Here is a 20031-nt window from a genome sequence, read left to right as displayed (position 1 = left end):
ATGGGTCTAGAGATGAAAATGCCCGAATTGTACCTTTAATAAAAATAAATTGAAAATCATCTTTATCATCCAATTATTTAAGGTTTGATTATATGTGTTGGATCAAAGTGAAAGATTTGCACATGCCTGTGGGGGTGCCTTAACTGCTATAGTTCCTCCTCGCCGCAGGGAGGCGCCAATAAACAGGCTATTCCTCTGCAGCGGTGGGAGTGCAGGGGTCGAAGTTCGTAGTTGGAGTCTGTGTTGTGAGTCTCACGACTACAGAGCGAAACATGAGCGAGAACTCAGATTTTGTTGATTTTTTTCCGGATTCTAAGGCTGAGTACGTACTCAGCAATGTTGCGGAAGTGGTTGAGAGGATTCTTACGTTCATACCAACCAAATCGCTTCTCCAGCTCGCGAGGTAGGTGGCTGATCTTTGTACGCATCACTGTGAGCTAACGCTAATGGCCGCCGATAGAAGTGAAACTCCGACGCAAAAACTTACGGAAGAGCTAAAGCAGCAGCTAGCCTAGCGGTTGTTATTGTCTGTTGGACTCTAATCAATGGCTTGCTTTCAGCTACTCTGCCTGGATATGAGCCTTTCTTTTTTTTTTTTTTTAAACTAAGTCAGCAAGTGAGACTGAGTTTATCTTTTACCCTTTCAGTGTGTGCAGACTTTGGAGAAACTGTGCCCGCAGAGTGCTTAGGACTCAGCAGCAGCTGACCTGGGTGTCGGCCTCTGGGCATCCCAGCACGGAGTCCCATGCTCTCAATAGCATCTTGGCCGAAGAAGTGGAGGTAAACTTCAAAACTCTCATCGAATGGTATTTAAATAATTAGTGACACTAAATGAAAACGTTAAAGATAAATGTGAGTAGACAGCTCTTGGTTAATAGTTTTAAAACAGCATACCAGTACCCTATATGCTACCCACTCCTTGAGTAAGCTATCCATCGCGCAAAAATTTGCCAGCTATCCACTGCAAAGCTGTTCAGCTTTATTTCAAACGCTTCCTGAGAGTTCACCATGGGCCTCACACTTGGGCCGTACATTAACATATGTATCAAACTGACCCCACCCTCTCCTTTCTTGTCACATTGGTGCGAGCTAGATCTCCTGCTATAAGCAGGCACCAACCTGCTGTCCTCCCTGGAACACCCTGCTGTCTTCAAGCAAAAAGGTGTTGCATCAAGCCAGGAACCTTCCTTTTTATGCATACCTCAGAGAATTTCTCTGTAACGTCCAGAGGTGTCTCAGGGAGAACATTTGCTCCAAACAATCTGAACTGTGGTCACCTTACCTGATAGATTTGGCTACTTACAACTTCATCCTCAACCCCAACATAGAATTTAAGTTATAGGGTTGCATTTTTGACACAATGGAGAAAATCCAAAGAGCATCACGAATGTGCATGTGCAAGCAGTATTAAAGATTTCAAGTCGAAGTGGAGAATCTCAAAAGATATGTAGCCTTTATGCTACTAAGATTGCAATGATATGAACTTTGTGTTATACATATCCTCCTGAGACCCAGCCTATTCACTTATGTTCTCTGTAATGGAGTGTTGTTTTTGGTCTATATCTTTTGACTTATTTGAACTACCCTACTATGTCCTGATGTACTGAATAGAGGACATCGTGGCCTTTCCAATGATATCTCATGTGCTTGTGTAACCTCTTTTAGCTCCAAAGAGGCAGGATATCACAAAAAAAAGTTAAGCTAAAAGAGACTTTATTGTTTGGTTCTCAGGAGGGTATGATCAGGAACTGTTTTTATTCTAAAAACTCTAATTCAAATAATTTTACAGAAAGTATACCTGCTGCCTAAAACAGTTCTGGTAATGGCAGACTCTGAGATCCTCAATGGAGGAGCCTTTTGCTACAAACAGAACAAAGGTTGGTATAAAATATATTTCTTTTGTAAACTGTATACTTCCCTTAAGGCACAACTCTCTCATACATTATTATTTGACTTAACTTCAAGGTGCAAATGCATAATCCTCTAGGAAAGCAGAAGTGTCTTTACAACATATTCTATAAATAAGTACTTCTAATAAAAGCTTCTTTTAGTGTTCATTTTGTAACAGTAAGTGTGTTTGTTTAAACATTTGCAGGCTATTGTTTGTTTGGCATCTTTAATTACCTGCCATACTTCCTTGAAATGATATTTGAGGTGCACCTATTCTATCCATATAGACAACGTTGCACGTGTTTTTTTTTTTTTTTTTTTTTTTTTTAGAAGCGTTTGTTTGAACTTAGATACAGAGAACATTGTTATTTGAATTCTAGACAACTTTAAAACTGTTGCACCCTGAACAGTTTTCGGAGGGTGAAAAACCTTCCCAGCTTCTTAAATAAAGCTGTTCAAAGCATCTTAGATAACTTAATTACAGTTCTTTTATGGATTTAGGTCCAGTATCTTCTGTCTCCTCTCCCATTAGTCACACAGGCCTAGAGATCGCTTGATGCCAATGGCAACCTTTCCCGTCCATAGGGAAAAACTGTGTATTCCACAACAGGTTGGCGTGTGATTGCTTGCACTCACTGGGTGAAATTGCACCACAAACCTTGTTGTGATTGCCCTAGTTTGCATTGAAGTTGTGCATTACCCCTGAAACCAATGAAAATGGTGACTTTAACAGAGAAAAGCATTTCTTTTTATGGTTTGTGTCACAGTTTCACTACTGCCTGGTAAGTATTTTGGAAATTCTGACAGACAAGTCTTCGTCTTCTATGCAAACTACTACTACTGCGACTACAGTAACCTACTAGTCACCAGAACAATTACAACAAGGTTTTTGGAGCAGAGCTGTTAACCTCTTTGTGACCAATTTTATGATAGCGAGTGTCAAGAACTTTCAGTTTGTTTGTTTTTTTTTTTTTAGCGACTGCTAGCAGTCTCCCACAACTACTTGCAACTGGTTGGGGATAGGGCTGCCACAAACGATTATTTTGATAGTCGACTAGTCACCGATTATTTTTGCGATTAGTCGACTAATCAGATCATCATCCATTGAACGTAAAACGTACAGCTTATTGCACCAGCAGCATCTGCTCTTATATAACTATCATTAACTTACAGCTTTAAGTGTTTAAGGTATGTGCTAACTAAAAATAAAGACAAGATGATAGTTTATTAAAGTTTAATGAAATCTGCAGATTGTTTCTGTGAAATTTAATAAACTCCTTGCTATCTAAAATATAACAGGACACCGGAGTAAATTCTCGAGCATCTCACACTTCTGATAATCAGCTGTCTGCTTGACGTTTATTCAGCTGTGTAAAAACTATAACTTTAATCTCAGCCAAACCGATTTACTCAGGAACAAATAAAATACTAAAAAAAAGCCAAACGATAACATTTTTAAGTTATCTAAGTGACTTATATATGTTTAACCTGAGTAGCGAAAGACAGCGGTGGGTTTGAAAACGATTTGCCGGGAGTCCGGTGTTCTCACCGGACTCTAGTGAGCCTCGCCCCCGGCTAGCTATCTAGCTAGTGAGTAACAGACGTCTCCGAAAACGTCGGAGCGCTTTTGAAAATATGTGGTGTCTTGATAAACTGAGCAGATATTTGAGGTTTACACAGCTACATTCTCGCCTGAAAATATGTTAAACGTTTATTTTGTGACCCAGAAAGAATAATAAGAGTAATATTAAAACTAACTAGCTGCCGCCATTGTTGGAAACTGAGCTGGGCTGCGCTATGAATTCTGGGACACAGCTTCTTCTTCTTCGGGGTTTAACGGCAGCTGGCATCCTTGTACATGCAGTGCTGCCATCTTCTGTTTCAGTCCGTTATTACACTCTTAAATCCTACTACTTAGTCCTGCGTCTTTTGTGATCTTACAAAGCTTCAAACGACGCGTCGACTATTAAATCAGTCGTCGACGATTTTGATAGTCGATGTAATCGTGACTAGTCGACTAATCGTGGCAGCCCTAGTTGGGGAATACACATTTTTCATTAGCAGGTGGTGGTCACTATAGGGAAAAATGTGTGCTGTGTGACTGGATCTTAGAGAGGACAACTATTTTGATGCTTACTTATCTTTGTTAACCAAGGCTTTTTTCCTCAGGCTCCGTGCACACTCCTGTAAATGGTAGTATATGATGTGTCACTTATATGGCATCCATAGTGTTTTTGTATTGTTTATTATTTGGTCAAATCAAAGGAAAATTAATTTTATGATGGGATATTCTAAGTAATATTAATAGACTAGTCAGTTTATAATCTGTGTACTATTAAGGTGCAATTTCAGCGGTGTCAAACAAACTGGACACAAGTCAGGACTTGTTTACGATGAAGTACAAAAAGTAAAAAGCCATATCAAAAACAATATAAAGCATAATAGAATCCAACATAAACCAGCGAGTCAATTAAAAGCTTATCTGTATAAATAAAAAATGTCTTCAGTGGCTTTTAAAAGAATAAGTAAAGTCTGTACAGTGTAAATATAGTGAAAGAAAATTCCACAGACTTCCACTGCCTGAAAACCCAGATCCCCAAAAGTTTTGAATAACAAGGTGGGCAAAGTGCCCTGCAGCAGAGCAGTTGTGGACATGGAGACTCTTAGTCCACTTTGTTGCTATGGCTAATCCTTTGTCATTCAGACTGTATGTTTGGAATCGTCATGCTATAAAACAAAATGGACATATATCACATGCTGCCCTAATGGTATTGATCACAACGTAAAATGTTTCCACAGCAGTACACTTGTGTGGCCTTTCTTCTCATTAACATGTTTTTTTTCCCCACTGAAGCAAAAAAGAGTCGCAACAGTCTAGACGCAGAACTGAACGAGCTCTTCCCCAGAGGCTGTGATGTCATGGGCGTTGCTACACCAGGAATAGTCTGTAAGTGTTCCTTATTTCTGTCTCTCTCATATTTCTTCATTTATGAGGAAGAAAATAAAATTTCCCCCTCAAACCAAAATAAATCCCAAAAAAAAGTGATTTGATATAAAACACTATTATTTTTAATGAGTTTCAAAGCTATGATGATACAAATGTGGCTTTTGGTTAATATACTACCATGCTCTAAATATGAAAGCTAACCACTTTTCAAGCATATTCAAGGAGAATACTTCATATATCAGCAGGGAGGACTCGCATTAATCCCCACCACTGCTGCCTAGTTAGAAAGTACCACTGGTGGCTTGCATCTCTGTGCCTCTCTCTCTGATAGATTACCTAGTCTGCCTGATGCTGTGCTCCCCATTTCTCTATATAATCACAACCCTCTGCAGAAGTGACACTCCATCAGCCATGTTCTCTTTCCTCAAGATGATGGCTTATCAGGCTCCCATCGTCTATCAGGTTTAATGGAAGCCTCGGCCGTTTGTGATAACACTCGCATTTTGTGATATAGTAGCCTAAGGTCACCACAGGGTCAACACGCCCAGCTAATTCAACTAAATTAGATCTTTAATCAGATAAGGCTGAGAGTTTGTATAGTAACACTGCCCAGATTACAGCTAGTTATTTATCCGTATTGATAAAGATGCTGATTGTATGAATTACAGAGATGACACATGCAGTATTCTTTCATTCTTTATGAATACTGTTTGTAACGCAATAGAAGATCAGGGTAAAGTGCATGGTGAAGAAATTTGTTTGCTTTCTGTTCGAAATGCTGAAAGGGTTTCTGTGATGTACAACTGAGCTCATACACTGTTTGTTTTGCTCAGCAGCACTAAAAAAATTTTTTAGGATTGGTGAATGAGGATTCCTCTTTGTGTAGTGTTCCTGTGCATTTATGGCAGCACAGCGTCATGTATTTGCATGGAAACACATCCACATGTCCCTTTGATTCATGTTTTTTAAAGCAAAGTTTTTAAAATAAATTTTTGTTGGTTTGGTTCTATGTTTAAAACTGGTTCTCACCCCTGTACCGCACACCCAGTTCAGTGCTGAATCCACTCCCAGAATAAGTTAAGCTGCAGTTCCTCTCATAGCCACTAGATGGTGACTCTTTGAAACTTTAGATACATTTGGTTAACTTCTCACTTCAAATGAAAAATGAAAGAGAATTTCCTTGAGGTGGCTTTAGTTAATTTCTTCTTTGATTCTATTGATGGTAATATCAATTGTCAAAAACTGTAAAGCTTTTTGTTTCCTTCATTAGTAGGTCACCACTGGTTTCCTCTTGTGTCATACCTGTGCTCAATATTTTTTTTTCTTTTTTAAACATTTGAATTTTCAGTACATCTATAACTAAGTATAAGGATAAACAATGCTGGTGATGCTGGTTAACAAATAATCCATTAAAACATGCATAAAAATGTATACTTTTATGGTGCTTCATGATTGGCTCTCTGTACAGTGACACCCAGCGGCTCTTGCGGCAACCCTCCCCAGGAGTATCAAGATGGGGGAGCTGGCTTTGCAATCATGCTTCCAGCTATTGAGGGTGTCCAGATCCAGCCTTTTCACTTTTGTAAGAGAACCATCTCCCCGACAGCCCTTAAAGAAGCAGGTAAGCATCGACTACCTAGTTATTCAATAATATAAACTTCAATAAAATCTTAAATTTTTTGTTTTGTTATTTCTTTCCAGGACTAGTTGACAACCCAGAGCTACGTGTGATACTGATTTTCTTCTATGAGGCATATAAACCAGGAGGCGCACGCTTCCTTAACCAGATACTAGAGCCGCTTTCGAAGACCAAAGCTCTGATTGCTGGAGGCCTGGTAGAGAATGCCTTCGCTCCTTCCAGATACTGGTGAGTTAATTTCCCGAGTGTAAACTAGATATTTTATGGGATAAATCTAGTAGTGGATTTCCTGCAAATATTTTTGGTCTGATCCTGTGGTAGTTTATCAATTGGTATTTCAGTCTGTATGTGGAAAAATACAAGAGTATAATTGACTGCCACCACTCAGAGACAACAATCACGATCTACTGCTTCAGAGTAAATATTAGCTGTTCAAAACAGAAGTTTGACATCTATATTTCTCTATTGGGTATCTCCTTTGTCTCACTACCAATAGAATATAATTGATTTTGATAATTAACTGGTAGTGTCTGAGGTAAATTATGAATAGCCTTTTCAGTATGCACTCTACAATACTCACACTTTCCATGATCTCTCACTCTGTAGCTGTAGCCAGGGTTCATATGGTGTGATAGGCCTGGCCCTGAGTGGGCCTAAAGTTCAGGGGGCGTCTGTGCTGTTGGAGGAAGACGTCATCAGCGCAAAAGCGGCTGAAGCCACAATCCGACGACTAAAGGCAGCCAAAATTCCAGAGAAAAACACCCTGGGATTTATGTTTGCCTGCGTGGGGAGAGGCCAGAACTACTACAACAACCAGAGCAATGTTGAGGCAGATGCTTTCCGCAAGGTGTTCCCCAACACCCCGCTCTTTGGGCTGTTTGGAAACGGCGAGATTGGCTGCGACCGAATCATAAAAGATGACTACACACTGTGTGACACTGACACGGACAACCTGCAGCACGAGTACACTACTGTCATGACCCTGGTCCATCTAGGCTGAATGTCCCGCAGCAACGGTCAACACACAGGATGAAAGATGACACGTCATGCTTTTGTTTGTAACAGCAGTTGAGAGCAACAAACATTGTGTACAGAGTAACGGTACAGCATAGAAGAATATCGCTGTCACTATTTCTATTCATAAAGAAGAACGGTAATCTTTTTAACCCTCAGTGTAATGGCAGCATGTGGCATAGTATCCCTTGGAGACTGTGTGGAAACCCAGGCTTTATATTAAAACCAGTGCATTCATACAGTTCAGACATAACAATACAAACTCGGAAGAATGTGATATAGCACATATAATAAAATGCAAGAAAAAGGGCCCCTATTATGCTCACTTAGGAACTGGAATGTTTACTTTGTATCTGAAGGAATTGGCTCACATGTACTATGAAGTGCTGCAGAACCGTTTCTTACCTCATATCTTTAATAGTTTGTTAGGAGAAGCCCAGATGGCCCTGATTGGTCAGATGGCACTATGAACGTGAGGGCGTGCTTATTACACACAGAGCAACATAAAGTATTAGCCACATTATGAAGAGGTTCTGACATTCTTTGTGAATGATCATTTTATATGTAAATAACTGAAATCACAACACATCTGTTTTCTGTAACTTGCTGTATGTAAATGCTTTTTTTTTTCTTTTCTTTTTTAAATTGCTGCTATAGCATCAGTATTTTAGCAGTGCAGTACGACTAGCTGAAAATTACTTTGAGAATTCCTGCTTTACTTAATGGGCTCTGTTTGCATCACACTTTCATATTCACTTTTGTTATATGGCAGCACAACCAGAAAAAATATGGAAAGGATTTAATCTTATTGGGATTTGTAGCCATCATTGGATCATTTGGTGCACTTTGCTCATGGTTAGCTTAACTGGGTCAGCCAGTCAGGCTGGTACTGTGTCACTGTGCTCCATAGTGATAAGCCACTGAAGAAAGCTTGGCCTGCAAAGGAGAAGTTTCAGGAAGTTCAGTAGGAGTGTTTTCTATGGGAACGTGTAACTCCGGTAACTTTGAAAACCATTATATACATAAAAAGACAAACAAACAAAAAAACTTGGGGTATAATTGGGGCACTTTAATATTCATGATTCTGCAAATGCACTTTTAATTCATGTGATGGCTCTGGGCCTTCCTCAAAACATCCAGCCAAGGTTTTACACATCCGTCTTACCAATGGATAATGTACACGCCACTGTAGCCTACAAGTTCATACTGATAGGATTCACAATTATTGAATTGGGTCCAGAAAATACAGTTCGTCTCTTTCTCCTCCCCCACGCTAAGTTACATCTGCTACTACCTACTCCCAACTGTTGGGCTTAAAGTCACATCAGCTAACTAAGCTCCTAGAGAATGGGACCAAATAGCTGCCCTGTTGTAATGGTGTGTAAGTGACACCTACTTACTTTTAGTATTGGCTCTCCTGCACTTTCTGACTTTATAAAGCAGGTGTTGATGGTTGGAAATAATTGAAGAAATGTGAAAAGCTGTCAGAATTGTACAATACTTTAGGACGCTGTAATGTTATACACATCTTGGCTTTTTCCTCAGATGGCCCTGTCTTTTAATACATTCTCTGGTTGCTTTGGAAAAAAAAAAAACCTGAGATAAAGGTGCAATTTCCAAGTTATAATGTGTTTGTCAGGTAGTTGTATGTTGAAAAATGGCTTACGTTTTCTGTAAAAACTGCAATGATTGTAGCAAAAAGTGGATGTTTTCAAGAAATGTACATTATTTTTTACTTTTTGAAAGACTTTATTTGCAGCTTAGTTGATGTGTTTCTCTTTTTGTTCATTTCCCCCCATCTTTAATCGTTTTTGAAGAAGAAATTAAACTGAATCTAAATGGCTTAATGAACAAACTTGATTTGGTGTTGAAGAACTTTTCTAAATGTGCCAAATCATATCTCTTTTGCTCATCTCAATAAATTACACCCAAAAACAATATAAATAGATATCTGTTATCTTGTTTTCCTAAACCCACTATTGTTGAACGCACTGCATCTTTGAAAGACAGCCTCTGAGCCCACTGGGTGCTAAGCATCCGTCTTCGGTTGTAACTACAGGCTAACTACAGTTAATTTAGATCACCGGTTTTCGTTTTTTGCGCACACCCTGAAATTGCGCCTCAGCCTATAACATCTCCAGCAGCCCACGTCCAGGCGTGTTTAAATAAAGGAAGAGACGCTTCAGTCTGATTGATGTGCGCTTTAACCATCGACTGGCTAATCCCGATGAATGACAAACGGTTAAGCCAATTGCTGTAAAGGCAATTTATATTCCCATAGTATCTTTATTTTGGGAAACCATAAAAAACGCTCATGACACGGAGAGGGACGACCAACCAGGCGTAAAGCTAATAAAATCATCTGTGGCGATAATCCGCTCTCAAATTGGCCTCATTCGGGAATTGAGAAAAATTACTCTCAGGCTTTCTTTTTCTCTCACACATACATACATACACACGCACGCACGCGCACGCACGCGCACACACACATCCACCCCACGGCCAACATTTTTAGACTGCTATGTCGTGACCGGAGCGATGCAAATGTCACACGATTCGCTGGCTACTGTCAGTCTACGGAACAAAAACGTCAATGTTTTGGTGGCCTTTGGATGAAATTCGCTTCGCGTTGCCCGGCTGCAGCTGTGGAAGGGGGTCGTTAGAGACCCGAGGCTTCATCGGGGCTCGCTTCAGCACCTGGACAGCTCCCCTCGCAGGGTTCCCCGCTGCGCTCGCCGGGGAAACCCTCGGCTGGGGAGCGGAACCTGGATCTGGATCTGGATCAAGCCTCATCAATCTCAGCGAGGAGGAGGCTGCACTTAAAGGGCCGTTATTTCACCGCTCTGATAACAATTACAGCTAATATGATCTTGCCGAGTGACGATGCTTCTTGCATTTGAGCTTCAGCCCCTCTTTGGTTTTGCACTGAAATCCGAGCAGCGGAAGCAGCAGCAGCAACGGCGGCGGCGGTGGTGCTCGTCCAATGCAAAAGTGCTAAGGATAGCTGCAGCCTACACACCGTGCGAGCCTGCTGCTGCTTCACTTACATTGATCACCGCCGAGAGAGACATTTCTATCAGCAAGGGGGCAGCGGGAGGCACAATTACCCGTCAACAATGTAAATCTCACACAGGTAGGTCCTTCGTGCCACATAATTCATGTAAGTGCAGAGTGTATCTGTTAGTAGTTGCACACACAACTGTCATTTAGTTTCTCTCATGACAGCAAGTGAATCAGTGCAGGTTTATATCAGGTGCTATTATTACTCTGATGGAGCGTGGGAAGTCTGACATGCTTCCAACTCTGTTGGAGTGCTAAATATTTGAGAGAGAAGAGAAGATAAAAGCTTTATGACTGAGCAAAAGTTTACTTTTACACAAGTTTTACTGTGTATTCTTTTGAGATTCTGCTAGTCTTTTTTTTAAAATAACCGCACAAAATGTAGACTTCAGATTATTAATATTTGTAAATATTATAATCTGATTGCCACTTTTGAAAACTTGCAAGGCTTGCACAACAGATATTTATCACTATGTTGTGAAGAAGCTTAATTTGGAAAGCCAGTTTGATACACTATCAAATGTCAGATCACTATAATAAAATGTGTTGGCCACGAGTTATGTGTTGGAAGCAAGCTGCCAAATTTCAAATTTTTCCAAGGCATTAAAGAAAGACGACAATTTAGAGTAAGTAAACTGTAAATAAATTAGTGCATTAAAATTGTGACAGTGTTAAAACAGGCATTATTAGAGCGTTTAACAGTGTGCGTGCACAATTTCGAAATTTGAGGTGTGGCTGATTTTACCTACATTTACACTTATATCCATAAGTTGTTAAAAAGGATACTTGTATACTTTATGTACTGTACTGTAATGAATGTATTCTTCTCAGGGTTCAGCATGAAAGCAGCATCTCTCAGGTGGGAAGCTGACCTGCAGCACTAAAACAGACAGAAGTGAGTGGAAACCTTTTGACAACCTCCACCACATCTCTATCTCCTCCATCACCCAGGATCATGGCTAATTCTGAGTAAGTACAGCGTACACACAATTTTGACCACTGATTGATTTTTTATTTTTTCCTCATTATCTGTTAAATTTGCAAACTGGTATACCAAAAAACTGAACTCCTACTCATTTCCTGTCTTAGAAAAAACCCCAATCAAAGTGTCATTAAATGACAGAAAATAATCACATAAACGCTACACTGTGTCAGCTGGACATAAGACTTTTTTTTTTTTTATCACTCTTCCTTTTTCTTCTTGTTTTCCCAGTGTGCCCATTTTTTTTTTTTTTTAAAGATTTCCTCTTTTGCCATTTCCCGGTTTTCCATCTCCATTTCTACAATAATGATCTTTATTCACTCAGACACTGCGCCCGTTGAGGTATCTCTGACCCTCCTCACTCTGAATGCACAGGCACATGCTGAAATGCAGATTCATGCAAACACACCTGCACAATGCTGACTATAGAGCGTCTGTTCTACAACCGTAAACGCAGGTCACTATGTTAATATCTCCTGTGGAGCAACATCCACTATATTCTTTATTGTGCCCCGTGACCATTACAAATGACCACAATTCTTTCAGCATACATTTCCACCCCCAGTTTTCTCCAAGCTTTCCCTTTTTAATCTTCCCTCTCCAACCTGTGTACTAAGAACAGCTGATGCATTACTGAGGGAACATGCTGTAGCCTGTGTGTATGTTTTGAATGTGTGAAGGCAAAGTAAGAGATATGGGAGAATGCTGAAAATTATTATTCTGTGTCACTTCATGATTCTGCTGGTAGTATGACTCTGTAATTTGTTTCATTGTAACCAACTGCATTTATTCTCTTGACCTAGATGAATAGCTCTAAAGCTTTGCTACATTTGCGCTTTTTTGAGAGAACCGGTTCTGCTGATGGTCCCATATGAAGCACAGCTCAGCAGCTCTCAGTAGCAGTGCTGTCTCATGTTGTGTTTAAGGTGAAACGCATCCTAAAACAGATGACTGTGGCCCACATTTGCACTCGAAACTAATGATTACGCAGTATATTATAGGCAGGACGAAAAAAATTTAATATTTTTATTGCTCTTAACATCCAGCCACTTGTGCACTATTCACCACCTCATCTTGGTTTTTTAAGATGAGATGTCACCGGATTTATTTACATTTATGTTTCAGGCAAATTTGCAAGGCTGATTCTACATTAGCACATATTTTCAGCTTCATAACAATTTGGTTTAAGTTAAAGCGAAATTTAAAGCAAGTCGTAATAATTATAAAATACACAAATTCATATATAAAAAAGTAAACCCGATAAAACCCAAAAACATACACCGAGAAAAGCATGGAGAAGGAGAGAGACGGCTCATGAGCCAGAGCATACCACATCATCTGTCACATATGGTGGAGGCAATGTTATAGCATAGGCTTGTATGGCTGCCAGTGGATCAGGGTCACTATTGTTTACTGATGTTATGACTTAGGATAGAAGGAACAGGATGAATTCTGAAGTGTATAGGCTATACTCTCTGCTCAGATTCAGCCAAATTAGGCTTGATTGGACTGATGGGATGCCACTTTGCAGTGCAGCTATATAATGACCCAAAGGATACTGCAAAAGCAACTCAAGGGTTTCTTAAGGCAAAGAAATGGGCTATTCTTTAATGGCAAAGTCAGTCACCTGATCTCAACCCAAGAAAGTAGCTTTTTCGTTATTAAATACAAAGCAGAGAGCAGAAAGACCCACAAACAAGCAGCAACTGAAGGTGGCTGCGTCATCCTAATGGAGGAGATCTGGTGGTGTCCATGTGTTCTTTCCTCAGGCAGTCATTAACTCTCTTTTAATCCGAGTGTAGAAACAATCCTAAATATTAAAATTATGTTAGTTTGTCTAAAAAATATGTACATAAATGTACTAAAAGTTCCATAATTTCTAAAGACTTGCTGTATTTCGTTCTTACGCCCCTTGAATTGAAGCTAAAAGTGTAATCTAGTTACTTACTTTCCACCACAGCTTTATTTTTGCTGCAGTTCCATATTTTCTCACCTAACAATGCTCGAGGTTTGTAGCTTGACTGAAGCTTTAGAGAAAGATGTGCTCATGTTCACAGAGTCTCACTTTGTGGAAATAATTTATACAGTAAACTACATTTTAGTTTAGATTTTCCCTTTTGGAACTTTGAGGGTTCCTTGAAGCTCAACGGGACCATTCATCTTTATCACCCCATTGCTGTTTACACTGATGTTATTGCAGTGCTAGTGGGAGGTTGGAGAGGCTGTACAGTTTTTCTTTTTTAGTTTGGAGGGTGGGAGTTTATATGCTCATCATATCTTTCTGGGCTATTGGAAGAAACGCTGTCTTTGACCTTATAATCCCTTCATTCTACTATACTGATGTTATATGCACCTATGCACAATAACAAATCTGGGTCATGGAATCTCCATTCACATGGTGCATTAATTGTTCCTGTAAATATGGTTCACCCCTTGCAATTTAAATACAACACAAGAAAAAGACATAACTGTTTCTTCTGTTTTAGCTATACTTCATGTACAGGCGACACCTCAAATGCACTCCTATGATTTCTCTTACGTTTGGCAGTGCAGAAGAAACCACTGTTAAAATCAGCTTCACAAGTCTACAGAACTCCGTGTTTCCAGCCTTTAAAGCTTTCAAGACCAATTTTCCTTCAAGTGTCTGTAGAAATTAAAATAATCTATTATTGGATACTGACACAGTGTAAAAAGGTCCATGGACCTCTCCATTATGAGGGAGACATCTGCTGTCTTAGTCCTGCCCCACAAGGGTCTCTGTGTCTCCCGTGTCTTCTGCTGCTTGTATCTGTAAAGGTCAGATAAGAGACTGGTCACAGCAGGGCCAGAACAGTCCATTGTGCAGTCTTCCAATTCATCATAGGTTAATCTGCAATATTATTAATGAGCTAATGTGCCTGGCAGACTTCATTAATATCCACTGGCATGAAATTATGCAAGTTTTTCTGGAAGTTGAATTGGGTTTTCTAGGAAATTACCCAAGGCAGTTTGTAAATTCTGCAGAAGTGACAGGTACTACAAGCTCGACGTTTTGTTAAACACCAAGATTTGTTAGCAAAGTTGCTGCTTTGAAAAGGTGGCTGTTGACATTGTTGTTTTGGAAAGGCTTGATGGATGCCAGAATCATAAATTCTGTCTTTCTTTTTCCTTACGCGTATTACTTTGTCTGTGAGTCAACATTAAAAATCATCATTAGACTTTTGCTGTCTTGGAAGCAAAAGCCTATATTGTGTTGTATTTAGTATGGAATATATTTTATGTAGACATATATATGGTTCAAGTATTGCGTCTTACTACAGGATATAACTTGTAAAATACTCTACAGCTGGCTGTTCCAGACTCATGTGAGATGATGAGTCTGTAACACTAATACACAATGATGCCCAGCTTCTCCAAAGTTCTCCACAGCAGCTGGTGAGAGCAGTGAACATCTGCTTTTTCTTCAGTGTTCTGGCCAAGTTTGGGAGTATTTTAGATCCTCAGGCGTTGGCCTCAAACAACCCAGTCTAACATGTGTGTGTTGATTTTGTAATCCACCGAGGCCGTAAAGTGTGGAGTGTGGTTCTGTATAAAGTGCGCCTGGATGTTTATATATTTTCTCTACACCCCCAGACTGTGTATTTGCAAAGCTGCCACTGGGCCTTTGGAGGGGAGGTGATAGGCAGCGTAGCACCTGTGCTTGATGTAATGTTTGCGCTGAAATGATGGCTTACAGTTTTTATGTTTCATTTTACTGATAGATGCGTATGTTTACACTGTATATCAACACAGTGAAGCACAGCAATGTTGGACATATATTTCACAAATTCCCATTTTTATGGCAACATTTTTCTCCGTACTACATACTACCTGTGCACATGTCGAATCCAATAACACCACAACACTTTATCACTGCTAATGTAGCGGTGGTTTTTCAGAACAGAGTAGATTGTATTTCTTATAATTCAGAGTTTGTAGTTGGACTTTATGATTTATTGAAGTTGCAAAAAAGTAAATGCAATTATGAAGCGAGTTTAAAGTCAAATTGATTCTAAGTGTCGGCTTCCATACATTTTAAAGCTTTTTTTTTTTTGCAGAGAAACCCCAAAGTCCCTCAAGCCCAGAGGTGTCCCATCTTCTATAAATCGAATTGAGTCTATTTATCTGTTTATTTTTCAAAACTTTTATGGAAGGGAAGCTCTTGAGGAACGGGACAAAGATATTTCAACAAGAGCAATTTATCTACAGCTGCAATAGCGCTTCAGTTTATGCTTTGAGCTAAATGCTGACTTCTGTATGTTATTATATGCTCACAATGCTAACATGGCATCTTAGTTTGGTGTAATAAAATGCTAACATTTGCTAATGAGCAAACTGAGGCTCATGAGTGAGACACTTTCACATGTTTGAGGAACAACACTCTTCGGTGCCGCCGGCCCACAGTTACTTAACATGACCTTATGTTTTGCTCAGTGAAATCCCTTGAGCAGCTTTTGTCACACAACGACCTTTCATACCTGGCCCACAACACCACAATCCACTATTTAATTTTATCTGCCACCCTCAGGGAGACCTGCTCCCCTGAATATCACTCCTTTCCTGTGGGTACTCTTCTGCAGTTTGCAGTCTTGTTAGTTTTTCCATGAAATAATTTCAGAATTTTGCAATTGCCCCTTTCTGTTAGATAAGAGCGTCATGGTTATCTGGAAAGGTCAGTATTTGTATTAAAGACAGCAGAATTTTTTTTATTTTTTGCATTTGGATAGAAACAGAGGTATATTTGCCTTTTGGGTTTTTGGGTTCATTGGATTTCATGTTAATACACTGAAGACATTACCATCTTTAATATTAAACAATTATAATAAAGCTGCAGCAAAGCGACATTTTACGCAAGGAGATAAATAAATTCTTTATGTAATATGTGTAATTATTAAAGCTGTTAAAGTCTATGATGTAAACTTAATTGGTCCACTTTTTCACTCTTACAGTCCAGATAAATATAATAAAATGGGCATACACTATAATAGATGACATGCACAGGAAGGTTTTAAGTTTCACAGAGTGAAGCAGGAAAAACTAAGATGAAAAGATTTCTCAAAGAAATCTTAAAATTCACGATAAAGCCCTTTCCCTTAGATATGAAAATTGCTGAACATTGTGGAAATCCATAGCCTGGGTCAGCACCTTTTCCTGATATCTTGACTGCCAGCCAGGCAGAGCACCAGACACATGGGCCGCTAGGCTCTGGACAGCTTGTGTCTGTCATGAGTAGTTATGTGTATGGTCCTGATTGTTTGGGAAAACAGCCAAACCTGCTGCTGTACTGTGGATGAGAGGTGGTATGGATGAGATGTTGTTTGCAGGAAAAGAGTGGAGAAAACAACTATCAGACCTACACACTACGGTATCATATCGAACATATCCAGCCTCAAAGTAAAATATGCCTGCAGGATTTTGTCACTGAGGCATATTTTACAGTACAACAGTATACTCCATCTCATGTGCTATAATGGAAGATACCCCCCCCACAATGCATCTCTTTGGGGTTTAGTGCAACACTGATCACAGAGCAGTAACAATGATGTTGCATTACAAACGTTCTCCTTTAAAAAAAGAAAACACCCAAAACCCAACATGTAATCTCTGGTCTTCAGGCAAACATCTGCTAACTTCTCCCAGGTTTACAATTATGGATATGGATTATGGATGATTATAGATATTTGTGCTTTTTTTTTTTGTGATCAACATTTTATTGATTTAAAACGGGGTTGGGGGAGGGGGGGTACAGACATATACAGCACAACTGTAAACTGCAGTAGCAAAGCAAACATTGGTCACAAGGCATAGGGACAGCAAAGAAAAAACACAAAAACACAAAGTCAAAACCAGTTATTGCCTGTTCCAGGAGATAACTTTGGAAGATTTTCCAAGCTTCAACAGTCGTGGGTCGAGCTTTATTTAATTTTGCTGTGGTATGTTCAAAATTAATAACACGGATAAGACATCGTATCCAGGATGATTCCATACAAATGTCAGGACTGAACCATTGCTTTGTAATAGTCTTCTTTGCGGATGTGAATCCAGCGAACAACATTTTGCATTGTATTTGTTTTAAGGCGATTTCAGAGGTATCATTAAGGAGACAAAGACCAGGATTGGGAATATAAAAAACTTCCAGCACCTCAGATAACACAGAGTTCACAAAGACCCAAAAATTGGATACAACTTTGTGCTTTTTTTCAACTTTTGGAAAACTTTGTTTACATAAAAAACTAAAGACTAAAAGTCATGCCATGTTATGAACAGGGCAGAAAGAGCTGTTGTCTGTTATTCATTTTTAATGATGTAATATCCATATATTTCACTCATATAAAACATATTGCATTATTGAACACGAGTCAACAAAATAACAGAATAACCTCTAGTCCATATATTCATAACTATAAAGAATAAATATTGTCAAAGTAATGCAAGGCCCTCTTGCCAAGGGAAATCATCCCTTCAAATTGGGATGAGGACAGCTGCTTTGAGACTAGACGGCAATAACACTTCTAGAAAGTGAAGCCTTTTAATAATGAAAAACCAAAGACACTGTTCTCAGAAACTCCCAGAAACTCTGGTCTTTATTTATTTATTTATTTATTAAAGAAGGCTTCACCATTATTTATATCAGTATCAACATAAAAACATGCCTGTGCATTATTCTGGTGGCTATTAGCTCCTGGTTGTAACTTCTCATCAGTCAAGCAAACTACTTCTGCTTGAACAGCTGCTTGGAAAATTCATCTGGTTGTGGTTTACTGACTTCCTGCCTACATCAAAAGAATTTGGCAAAAGTTTTTGTTCTTTGTTCTCTCCTCTAATTTGGTTTGATTAAATGAAAAAAAGGACATTCCAAGATTCACTTATTCCTTAAGTAATTTATATTCAGGCCTTGTGGAAAAAACACATCATGATCTATTCCGAGTGACTGGTGTCTATTTCTGTCTTTCCCAGAACCTCAGTTTACACAGACAAAGCGTTTTGGGGTCATTGATCACATCCCCCATAAATAATCCTTGTAGAATACACCTCCTGACGAGAAATGTAACTCATTCAACTTCTGTGTGAGTGGTTGAGTTTCCAAACGTTCTCGTTACTCTCTTGTTACGTTTATGTGTCAAAAAACACTCCAGTTTGTTGCTTTTTCATGTTACAGTTACATAATTTAAGAAGCAACAAATTGATAACAGCTTGGTGTAGCACTGTAATCCAGTTGGATTTGTACTGGTGATACAAATATAACCCTATTTAATATTATTTTTTATAAATCAGAAAGTGGGTTTGGGCATTACATCTGCATACCTTTCAGTATGTAGGAAATTTATATGTCTTCACCAAACCTTATAGCAAAGAGCTATTGTTTAAAACTACATTAAAGTAGTTCTCTGATAATTAGCTTTGGTGTATTATGCTAGCATTGATTAATGATGGTGTTGGTCTTATGCAGATATGCGGAAGGCCCTAAAGAATGCTGATAAGCTACTAACTCGACAGCCAGAGATTTATTACCAACTACCCATGTATGCTTATCCACGGGGAAACAAGTGGACAGATTTGTTCTTTTGCAGACTTATCAAGTTCATTTCTTGCAGTTCCTTCTTTCCCCCCTACACATGAAGTAGAACTTCAAATACAGAAAACTGATTGAAAAGTTGATTTAGAGCATGGTTTTCTAAGTTCTGGGTGCTGAATGGCAGTTTAGAGAGAGCTATTTTGGGCTGCTGCCCTCTCACAAGGGTTCGCCACAGCAGCCACAGCCTCATATTAGATTTGGCAAATGTTTTATGCCAGATTTCTTTCTCTGATCGAACCCTAAAGTGATTTGTGGATCCTCCTGGAATCAAACCAAAGACCTTTCACTTGTTTGTCAAATATGTAAACCACTACACTACGGAGCCACTGAGTCACATAACACAGAGAGGCAGAAAAAAAAATGCATCAGTCACTTTTAGTTAGTGTTTGTAATGTTCCTGTTTATACAATGGTGGTTTATGTTGGCAGGTGTAATTGTTGTGCTACATTGTGGTTTTTCAGCCTTTAGTTGGGTGGCTGTTTTTTTTTCTGACTCCAGCTGTATTTGTGTATGTTGGCACTGTTGAGTCTGCAATGATGGCGTGAACAGAAGTGTTAATACTGAAGAGACATGATCCGTTGGCTTCATTCTGTGCTGTTATAATATGACATGACTGTTGAATGAATTAAATACACAGTGGTGGAGTCTTTCCTTGTCGTGCTTGCAGGCCACACAACATGTTACCAGAGACTGCCACTGAGAACCCAGGCTTAGAAAGATGCAAGAAAGTCTCAAGTTTTCTTCTGAAAAACTTTCATGTATTATCTCACTAAAAATACACTTAACAAAAGCCACGGCTTATGTTAAAAAAAAGGAGCAGGACATTTGATTTAAGTTGTTAACTAAATTGACCCAGTTCACGCCGCAAATCTTGAACTTCTTATTTTGAAATTTGCAACTGACAA

At 39.2% G+C, this 20031-nt stretch overlaps 2 protein-coding genes across 2 annotated transcripts in view; both read left to right on the top strand.

Moving 5' to 3' along the window:
* The first annotated feature begins 195 nt into the window (after positions 1–195).
* fbxo22 (F-box protein 22) lies at positions 196–9350 on the top strand. The gene is made up of 7 exons (XM_084930375.1): positions 196–403; positions 648–780; positions 1790–1877; positions 4745–4837; positions 6306–6458; positions 6539–6704; positions 7083–9350. Exons 1-7 carry the CDS (start codon positions 273–275, stop codon positions 7474–7476), a joined length of 1158 nt encoding a protein of 385 aa, XP_084786501.1. The 5' UTR covers positions 196–272; the 3' UTR covers positions 7477–9350.
* A 386-nt stretch (positions 9351–9736) lies between these two features.
* Positions 9737–20031, top strand: part of LOC146393521 (transmembrane protein 266-like) — a 46660-nt gene continuing 36365 nt past the window's right edge. The window contains exons 1-2 of the mRNA XM_084930362.1: positions 9737–10623; positions 11382–11519. Of these exons, the coding sequence (XP_084786488.1) occupies positions 11506–11519 (14 nt within the window). The 5' untranslated portion in view covers positions 9737–10623; positions 11382–11505. The remainder of the gene's footprint in view (positions 10624–11381; positions 11520–20031) is intronic.

Source organism: Perissodus microlepis, chromosome 1 (assembly GCF_051167445.1).
Source record: "Perissodus microlepis isolate ML-2025 ecotype Zambia chromosome 1, ASM5116744v1, whole genome shotgun sequence".
Lineage (NCBI taxonomy): Eukaryota > Metazoa > Chordata > Actinopteri > Cichliformes > Cichlidae > Perissodus > Perissodus microlepis.
The sequence above is the reverse complement of the archived record's forward strand: the minus strand, read 5'-3'. Positions and strand labels throughout refer to the sequence as shown.

What these genes read in the sequence shown, in the direction of transcription:
- fbxo22 (XM_084930375.1), top strand. Translation starts at nt 273, where the DNA reads ATGAGCGAGAACTCAGATTTTGTTGATTTTTTTCCGGATTCTAAGGCT. An exon ending in TCGCTTCTCCAGCTCGCGAG is followed by an intron (nt 404 to 647) that starts GTAGGTGGCTGA and finishes TTACCCTTTCAG; the next exon opens with TGTGTGCAGACTTTGGAGAA. An exon ending in TCTTGGCCGAAGAAGTGGAG is followed by an intron (nt 781 to 1,789) that starts GTAAACTTCAAA and finishes ATAATTTTACAG; the next exon opens with AAAGTATACCTGCTGCCTAA.